This window comes from Neophocaena asiaeorientalis, unplaced genomic scaffold, assembly GCF_003031525.2.
Source record: "Neophocaena asiaeorientalis asiaeorientalis breed wild unplaced genomic scaffold, Neophocaena_asiaeorientalis_V1.1 scaffold606, whole genome shotgun sequence".
Classification (NCBI taxonomy): Eukaryota; Metazoa; Chordata; class Mammalia; order Artiodactyla; family Phocoenidae; genus Neophocaena; species Neophocaena asiaeorientalis.
Genome location: NW_020173687.1, coordinates 7,865,737 through 7,875,682, shown reverse-complemented (window position 1 = coordinate 7,875,682; position 9,946 = coordinate 7,865,737). Strand labels below are relative to the sequence as shown.

General features: G+C 41.6%; 1 protein-coding gene across 1 annotated transcript in view; it reads left to right on the top strand.

Annotated features, from left to right (window-relative positions):
- Positions 1 to 9,380, top strand: part of PFDN4 (prefoldin subunit 4) — a 9,840-nt gene extending 460 nt beyond the window's left edge. The window contains exons 2-4 of the mRNA XM_024750329.1: positions 6,050 to 6,157; positions 6,988 to 7,128; positions 8,994 to 9,380. Coding sequence (XP_024606097.1) covers positions 6,050 to 6,157; positions 6,988 to 7,128; positions 8,994 to 9,125 — 381 coding nt within the window. The 3' untranslated portion in view covers positions 9,126 to 9,380. The remainder of the gene's footprint in view (positions 1 to 6,049; positions 6,158 to 6,987; positions 7,129 to 8,993) is intronic.
- The last annotated feature ends 566 nt before the right edge of the window (positions 9,381 to 9,946 follow it).

Genomic DNA, 9,946 nt, shown 5'->3' with positions numbered 1-9,946 from the left:
GGGGCTAGGCCTGCCCGCGCCCGGCGTCTTGGGGTCTGGGACCCTTAGAGGACTCTGCGTCGCTTCTGGCGGAGCTGAGGATGATCCTGGAGAATCTGAGGATCCCGCTGCCCAGACCTTGTCCTTGGGGTGTGGGAAGCCTAAGGGTCCGGTTGACTGCGGCTGGCCATAACGCAGGTACTTTACCTGGGTCGTCACGTTTAACCCTTACAAGTTCACAAGGGTGGGCGCTCTGGTACCCTTCTTTGCAGGCAAGGAAGCTGAGGTCCAGAGAGGTGGAGTCACCTGCCCAAGGTCACGCAGTCGTAAGGAGCAGAGCAGGAACCCGCAATCCCCGGATTATCTGGCCCCTGAGCCACTCAACTCTACACTCGGTGCCCCTGCGCCCTCCAGGCTAAAACCGTCTGTTATTGAGGATAGACGATGGGCCGGGGCCCAGAAGCCGTCCGTTTATTATTATCACGGATCCTTACAGCAATTTAGCAAGGGCACGTTTTCCTCCCTCTTTACAGACGGAGAAACTTAGAGCGGTGAGCGGCTTCAAAGTGACTCAGCTAATAAGCAGAGATGGAGTGCAAACTCAGGTGTTATTTTGTTTTTCCCAAAGCCCACCTTTTATCCTACTAAGCAAGCAGAACGCGTCTTCAGGGCTTATAATTTGTTAAGTCTACCCAGATGCTTAAAGAAATCTAGATAGAAAGAAAATGGAGAGGGACAAGGAAATAATATCTGATATTTATTGAGGCTTTACTGTGTGCTGGGCACCGGTTTAAGCACATCGTATACATTGTTTATTTTAATCTTACACTCCGTTAAGGGTGATGTTATGTTTAACCTTATTTTACAGATGAGGAAACTGAAGCACAGAGGCAAATTAGGATTTACATAAACATAGATGTTCTGCCTCCAGAGCCTGTGTTTTTAACTTCCATGCTGTCTGATGAGAGTCCCCTGGCTGAAGGGATTTGCTCTGTAGTCTCGTGTGTGTTTCCTTTCATTCCGCTTCTAAGACCACATGGGAATGTGCTTCCATTGCTTTCCTGCTCAAGGGCACCCCATAGTCTAAGCCCTCCTGCACTTGCTGTAGGGTGACCAATCCATCCAGGTTTGCCTGAGATGGAGGGAGTGCTAAAACTGGGAAAGCCCCAGGCAAACTGGGGTGAGTTGCTTATTCTACTGGTCTGTCATCCACGAATTCTTATCAGGTACCAGAGTTGGGTTTAGGGCCATGATGATTGACAGAAGCTATGTGAGATTCACTTGGCCTCTGTTTTGTTTTTATATTGGGCTCTCTGTCAGGTATGGCCTTTAACTCCATGGAAGATACTAGTTGTGGTTCACCCTCATTCGACAGATGTAGAAACTAAAGTACAGAGAGATGAAGTAAACGTTGAGGAAATGGTGGAAGAATGGTTTGAACCCTGATCAAAACTCTTGATCAACATTTTTTCCTTTCATTCATTTAACAAACTTTTTGAGCATGGTCTACGGCACAGTTTCAGTTTTAGGTGATCGACATAAGAATGGTGAACAATAATGAGGTTTTTATCCCCTTGTCCTTACAGCATTGTAGAACTTACACTCTTGGGGAGAGGCAGGCGTTAATCAATAGTCACACAGAAAACTGTAAAATTTGCAACTCCGATAAGAACTGTGGAAGAAAGGGGCTTGTGAAATGAGGGCTGGAATAAGGTCTGCTTTGAGGTCAGAGAAGGCTTTCCTGAGAAGGTGTGATCTGTAGGATTCCATGAGGAGCAGAAGAGAAAGTTGGAGTACCTCCTGCAAAGGCCCTGCGTGCATTCAATAAAAGGATGGCCAGGATGACAGAGAACCGGGGCAGGGGACAGGCTGAACCATGGTGGTAAAATAACTTATAGAGGGGTAGGTGGCGGCCAAAACATAAGATTTTCTTCTTTATCTTAATAAGACTCTCATAGATGCAACATCTTCCTGTAGGTGTGTCCAGTGCTGTGGACAATTTCTGATAGGTTAGCGACATGTGCTTCTTTTCTCTGCCGACTGTAAGAGAAAACAGAGGCATGCTGATGTGTGAGAGTGAAATATCACAGGATAGCCCTTGGAGTTTAAGGAAAATTGTTTGCAGTCTGGATTGCTTTATAACCCATTACCTCCCAGTGGGTCATGACTTTTTCTGGTGAGAAGTTAAGATGAGATGATTCAGTCGTGTCATGTCCAGAGTTCTGCTTTCTCAGACCTGGTTCTTGGCCATGAAAGGTACTGCAGTCCGATTTCTGTTTATCGTCCTGAGTACAAATGACTCTTCCTCAGAGAAGCCACCTTTGGCCTTCCCTTCAGTCCCCAGCCCCTCAACACTTCCACCGCCTAAACTGTTTTGCTTTCACTGTCACATGTATCACCATCTAGCAGAAACGCTTTCTTTTTGCACACGTCTTCCACTAGAATATAAGCGTGCCAGTATTCTTGAGGTGAGGACTCATGAATATCCTCCTTTCACAGTACCTCGTACATACGAAACACTAAGTAATTTTTTTTTTTTGCGGTACGCGGGCCTCTCACTGTTGTGTCCTCTCCCGTTGCGGAGCACAGGCTCCGGATGCACAGGCTCAGCGGCCATGGCTCACGGGCCCAGCCGCTCCGCGGCATGTGGGGTCTTCCCGGACCGGGGCACGAACCCGTGTCCCCTGCATCGGCAGGCAGACTCTCAACCACTGCGCCACCAGGGAAGCCCCCTAAGTAATTATTAAATGAATGACTGTTCACTGGGAAGGTGAATAAAAATACAAAGCAAAGTTTTATATTGTAGAAACTGGGTAGATACCTTTAAAAAACAAAAATAAAAGCAGACTACAATTGGCCGGAACTTCCTCCTAGGTCTTTAGAACCTGAGGGACCCTACTGTGGGCCCAGATTGTGCTGGTGAAACCCAGAGTCAGTGTGGGCATGACTGAGGGTGGGTCGCTTTCCTCCCAGGATCCCGTGAGGGGCTGATGCTCCAGATGAGGGTGCCGTCATAGCGCAGGGAATTTTAACTTTCACCTTGAATCTTGGGCAGTCATATTTCTCTTAAGCCTAGCAGAATTTTCCTCTGGGTCTGGGTCTGAGTCTGTTCTTCTTTGTAATGAGTTTTGGTAAACGTTATTCAGGAAATAAAGCACCTAGCTGTCGTTTACTGAAAGGCTACTCCATCTCCAGGCCCTACGCCAGGTGCTCATTTTATCCCCTCTGCAAGGTGGGAATAGCTTCCGCATTTTACAGATGACAAACCTGAGGTGGCTCCAGAGAACTGAACCATTTGCCTAAGGTTCCTGATTCCTTGGATTTGAATCCACTCTTACTCTTTCCACCACTCTGGTACTACTAAGTAACTCCTTCCTCCTTGAGTTATTCTGGCTTCGTGAGCGGTACTAACTACATCGGGCTTCTCTCCTAACCTTTGGGGGTGTGGGTCCCTTTAAGAATCTGATGAAAGCCATGAAGACCCTTCCAGAAGAATGCACGTATAATCCACAGCATCTTGCATAGTTTCAGGGGTAAATGGACCTCTGACCGTCGGTGCACTCCCCGTTTAGAATTACTCCCTCCCTGCCAAATGGAGCTTCCAGCAACATAGGAGTGTTCTAGATCAGTGAGATTAAAACGGAAGCCACCGCTGTAATCAGGGAGGGTGCTGACTTCTCACTTTCCACAGTAAACAGCCTTCCCCTGGGTGGCACGCGGTTTAACCAGCGCGTGTGTTTGCCTCACACCCCGACTTGAGTCCTTAACCCCAGGGAGAAAACCACCATTAAGGAAATGAACTCCAGGGTCCAGCGTGTGCTGGGGGCTGCCGTTTGGTGAGGCTACAGCAGGAAACGCCTGCTTTGGAAAGGTAGAAGGCAGGTGGCCAGACTCTCCACAACTTTTCAGAAACCCTGTGTCGGTGAGTCTGATGGAACATGATTTAGATTCAAGCTCAGAAACAATGGATTAAGCCTCAGTTGTGTTTCAGCCCTGTGCTGGGTGCTTTCATGGGGATTACCCCAGTAAAGCCTCACCATGACAAGTGCATCTGTAAATACATATTCAGGCTTTCAAGGACTCAATATTTGAATTCTGCAGGAGCAGGAACTCTAGAATTCTCTGTTCCCTGTTGGCTTAGAGAGTTGAGACTTCTTGTGCAGGCAAATGACTTGAATGCCAACATATCTGCATATGGACTTTGCTTTGGCTTCTGTAGCATAGCTCAGTGCTTCCCAACTTCCATATTTGTAAAAATTATGCACCAGGGTGAACATTCAAAGCTATACGTATATCCCACTGTAAAGGATTTTTTTCAAGATAACTGCTGGGTGTCTGATGGGGCTGATGCGTGTGTATTGGGTGATGAGAGCCTGGGTCAGAGGAAGGCTGAATTCTAGGTGTCTGCATTTATATTCTCATCACCAAGCTCCGTACTGCTTGAGACAACAGGTTGCCTCAAATAAAGGAAATAAAAGTCAATTGTCAAGAGAGACCGGGTGAAAGGATGGGGAGTGGTTATTATGAACCATTACTGTTATTGGCAAAAGAGCCCTAAATAGTCCTTGTTGAAGCTATATCTGTCTCTTTCCTGCTTTAAATTATCATCAAGTGCCCATGTTCCTCTTCTATAAATGAGGGGAAACTCTAAGGAAGTCTGTTATTTAAAAAAAAATGTTTAAAAAATATATAGTCCCTTGTTAATCAACTATATTCCAATATAAAATTTTAAAAGAAATGAAAAGGGGAAGGAACCAAAAAAAAAAAAAAGGGGCCCCTTTGAGAATCTGATTAAAACCAAGGACTTCCTCCTCCTCTTCCAGGTATACATGATTGCATGTATAAACACACGCACGCGCACGCGCGCGCGCGCACACACACACACACACACACTTTTGCCTTTAATTTCCAAGAGCTCATGGACCTGTCTGGACTCGAGCCAGATTACCTGGGTTGAAACCGAGCTTTACCACTTACTTGCTATGTGGCTTTGGGCAAATTATTTAACCTCTCCATGCTTTCTCCATCGGTAGAACAGTGGTACTAATGATCCTACTTAATAAGACTGATTGGAGGATTAGCAGAGATAATAAAGTACTTAGAAAGTTCTTGGTACATAATAAATGCTCAGTAAACGTTAGCTGTTATATGGTTTCATAGATACTTTGTTGTCTAAGTAGTCTAATTTTATTTACAAATTTAATCACAGTTTAAAAATATTCAATTTTTATCATTTTACAGTGAATTACACCTTATTCATAATTAAGACACATAAACAAGTTCTGCATTAAATGTAATTTTTAATGTGTGTGTGTAGAATATAGTCACTGAAATGCATAGTGACCCTCAAGCCAGTGTATCAGTTAGATTAAAAATTATAGAAACAGACTTCTGATAGCCTCAATAAACTTAAGCAAGTTTTAACTCTTGAGAGAATAAACCAGTCTGAGGCATTTACCAAAATTAATTATCACATCACTTTTGTTCCCTGGGCTATCTTAAAAAATTCTGCTCTAGGCCAAAAGTTGACTGACTTGATTCAGGACTTAGTCTTTTTTTTTCCTTGGGTTTTTATTTTGTGCCATACAGCTCAAAAGAGTTTGCATTGAGTTATATTTATCTCCAGAAATGGGTACACTCCTGTTCTTGTCACTTCCTTATTACAAAGCCTGCAGTCCCTGGAGAGTTTCTCTCAAGATTTCTTCCCTGTTTCTGATTTTCTGGTACAACCCTCAGCTGTGGAGGCTGGTGGAAAATAGTTTTAAAGGTAGTGCAGTTTTGCTCTGTGTCGATTCAGGACTTATTCTTAATTGTTATTTATATTTGAAGTGTTTTTGCACGTTAGGCATTACTCCATAGCATATCAGAAGAGGTTATAGATTTATGAACAAATCTTAAGCTTGTGGAGCAGAAACTTAGTAAGGCCTGTGTTTGTGATATTCTGAACCTCTCGTGATTCTGGACTCTGAGGGCAAGTAGTTTATTGGGCTATTTCAGAGTTATATTAAAAGCTAACCTATAACTTCTCCATTAAAACTAACTCTACAAAACAGTGTATATGTTTTTTCAGGCTGCAGAAGATGTCAACGTTACTTTTGAAGATCAACAAAAGATAAACAAATTTGCACGGAATACAAGTAGAATCACAGAGCTGAAGGAAGAAATAGAAGTAAAAAAGGTATTGAAAATACAGATCTTATTTAAGAAAAATAAAAGTTCTTCATGCTATAGCTTTTTAAAACTAAATTCAGTAATATGTGATTATATCTGTCTGGGCTCTTTGTTGTAGATGACAGAATACACTCTAGTGAGTTTAAGAAGGAATACGTTGTTTAAGGGAGGTGAGATGGCGTACAGATTGTTGAGGGGAGTGACCCTCGGCTGAGGGTCTAGGAGCAGGTCCCAGAACCAGAGAACTTGGCTGGTGATGGAGCTGCTGTTGTCGCCACTGATCCCAGAGCCAGCTGCCCCCTCCACCATGGGGACGCTGCCCCTCAGTCCTCGGAACACTGGGCTACTGCCGTGCCCAAGCCTGTGTGTCAGAGGCTTGTGCCCAGCCTCTTCTCATGCAGCTCTCCTGGGTTGAAGTCCAGTTCAGGTGTCTTTGATTAGTGGAATTTATGTTATTACTTGCTTTCATCCTATCATCAAGCAAAGCTGAGAAATGCAGGTTTGTGTTTGTGTTCGTGTTTTTATTCTACTATAAGAAGGCAGAAGTCACAAGGCGGGAAACAAAGTAGGAGACATTTTGAGCGGCCATGGATACCTCCACTGTCCGCTGCAGGGGGCTTATAGCAATCTGGAACTATCTAAAGGACAGTGTGTTAGTGAGCTACGTGCTTCCTTATGAAATGCTATCTAAAAATGTAAGAAACTTATTTTAATGTGATGATACCTGTGTGAAAGAGTCCCTCAAAGAGTTGAGGTCCCCAAATTAAAATTGGCTTTTAGCCTCTATTAGGGAATTTTGAATACATTCTTCATTGCCGTTCACTTTTGTATTTACAGAAACAACTCCAGAATTTAGAAGATGCTTGTGAGGATATCATGCTTGCAGACGACGACTGCTTAATGATACCTTATCAGATTGGTGATGTTTTCATTAGCCATTCTCAAGAAGAAACACAAGAAATGTTAGAAGAAGCAAAGGTATGTTGGAGTCTCTCCCTGGGTGATGAAGTCTAAGCCTTAAAGTAGGATTTATGTCATTATAAAATAGAATGTGTAATTTTAGGTATAATGGAAAATAAGGGATGATAGCTAATATTTCATGCATTCTTACAATGTCCCAGGCCTGCTCTGAATGTTTTGTAAGCATGATTTTGTTTAATCCTAACGATGACTCTATGGGATAATACTGGGAATCCCAATTGAGAGTTGAAGAAGAATCGAGGCTTAGAGAGCTTATGGGACTTCCTCAAAATGACAAAGGGAATCCTCTTTGCCTCCAGAACCTGTGTTCTAAGTTAATAGTATTTAGAAAGTACAGAATATTATAAAGTAGAAAAGTCACCCGTAATCCCACTACCCAGAGATAATCGTCCATAATAAACATTTTCATGTACTTCTTTTATGTTCTCTCCTCCTCTTTCTCTGTGTATTTTTGCTTCACGTTTTGGTCACTTAATGTCCTAGTTGGGTATTATCTTGTTCCATTTAATGTTCATTTATCCAGCAGATCTTCACTGGGAGCCTGTTCTAGGCCAGCTACACGTGCTTTAAGAACATCAAATTTGATGACTGTTCAATGTCATGTTGGTGGACATTGATTCAGCCCACTGTCCTCCTGTTGTTACATTAACTTGTTTTTGCTGTTTTCCTATGGGAATATTGTGGTGAGCATTCTTAAACCTAAACCTTTGTTCACATGTAGAAAGTTCTTTTAAGGAAATAATCAGAGAAGTGTAATTCCTGGGTGAGAGTATGGATTCACTGACATTTGGGCTCGTTAAAAATTCAGATTATTGAGCCCAACCCCAATAATTTCTAATTCAGGAGGCCTGGAGTGGAGCCCTGGAATTCATATTTCTCACAAGCTTCCAGGTGATCTGGGGGCCACCCTTTGAGAACCACTGGCCGTATTTCTAAACTAATAACGTTGTCAATACTAGCCATTCTTCTTTTGTTCCTGATATTAATGGGTACATATATTATTTGTGTGATTCCATTTTTTTCTTTGTCATGTTTAGGAAAAATCCTTTTGATCCTGGCCAGGAAGGAATTTCTGACATTCCATGCATTTTGTGTGGCAAAGCTGCTGTTTCATAAATGAGGCTCTAATTACTGCTCTTTCAAAGTCTAACTCCAGGGGCCTCGTAGTTAGGGAAATTTCTGCCAGGTTTTTTGGGTTTTTTTTTTTTGCGGTACACGGGCCTCTCACCGTTGTGACCTCTCCCGTTGCGGAGCACAGGCTCCGGACATGCAGGCTTCGCGGCCATGGCTCACGGGCCCAGCTGCTCCGTGGCATGTGGGATCTTCCCAGACCAGGCACGAACCCGTGTCCCCTGCATCGGCAGGCGGACTCTCAACCACTGCGCCACCAGGGAAGCCCTCTGCCAGGTTTTGACAATAAGTTGTTACTTTTAATTATTGGTGAGTGTGTGAATTTTTATCATTTCCTCTAGTTCCATAGTTATTTTTGTGGGAAGTTGGAAAAGGCTGTGTCAGAAACCAGGCCCGTGGTAAACTGTTTACCCTAAATGTTTGAATGTCATTCTTTCTTTATTAGGATATGATAATTTAGGAATTAATTTTCTTTTATTTTATTCTGTTTTTTAAGTCAGCCAAAACTGAGAAAAGCTTGATTTATTCTATAATAAGCAAATATAGATCATGAATGAAAAATGCCCCACATTCAGACTTTTGGTTTAGATTTAATTATCAGTGTTATTTAGCTGCCTGTCCAAGTTTAGAAAGTTTTTGACCTAAAATTCTTCCCCAATATTATTTCATCCACAGATGCTCAGAAATCATCCAACTGAAGAGAATTAATTTAAACTAATTTTTTTTTCCAGAAAAATTTGCAAGAAGAAATTGATGCCTTAGAATCCAGAGTGGAATCAATTCAGCGGGTGTTAGCAGATTTGAAAGTTCAGCTATATGCAAAATTTGGGAGTAACATAAACCTTGAAGCTGATGAAAGTTAAACATTTTATAATACTTTTTTAATTTGTTTAATAAACTTGAATATTGTTTAAAATGATAATTTCCCTTCTTCAAATGATATGGAAAGCAAAACTTTTTTTAAAATTTTCATTTATTTAATGGAAACGCCTATTTTCACGTCTCGCTTATTTATTTTATATTTTTAAAAGAAGACAGTATTCATCTATGTATTTTGCATAACAATTATATCAAGTGTAGGGGCTTTATGTCATGTTATTAAAATCAGTTAAGCAATCGTTTGTTTACGTTTCTATATTATCATTTAGAATATTTGTGCAATTTTTATTTTAAGAAAATTTAACAGTTAACATGTGTCATGTTGTTTATCTACTATGTCTATTGCAGTTGCCACTTAGAGATGGTAAAAGCACTGCAGAAAGATCCGGTCCTACATCTGTCTACTTTTACTCACTTCACGACTAAAACTTTGTCATATACTAAAACAAATGTATATATTTTCTTTAAATATGTGTAGTATATATTACATCTAAGCATATGTATTTCACATATAGATCTTGGTTTAAGAGTCCAGATGATGCTGAGACAAGTGAGGCATGTTGAGCTTCATACACAGAGCAGAACACAGATATACCAATAGAAAGAGATGTTTGGGTGTTTTTTTAATTATAAGTTTTAGATTTTATTTTAGTGCTTTGCAATTAAGTGGGGTTTGTATTGATAATGGTGTGGAAGTTAAGCAGCTGTGTGTTTAAAAATAAGGCTTTTTTCCTTAAAGAGTACATTTACTCCCTACTGCCCCTGCAAAAGATAACCATTTTGGGATTTAGAAGACCTAATTGTA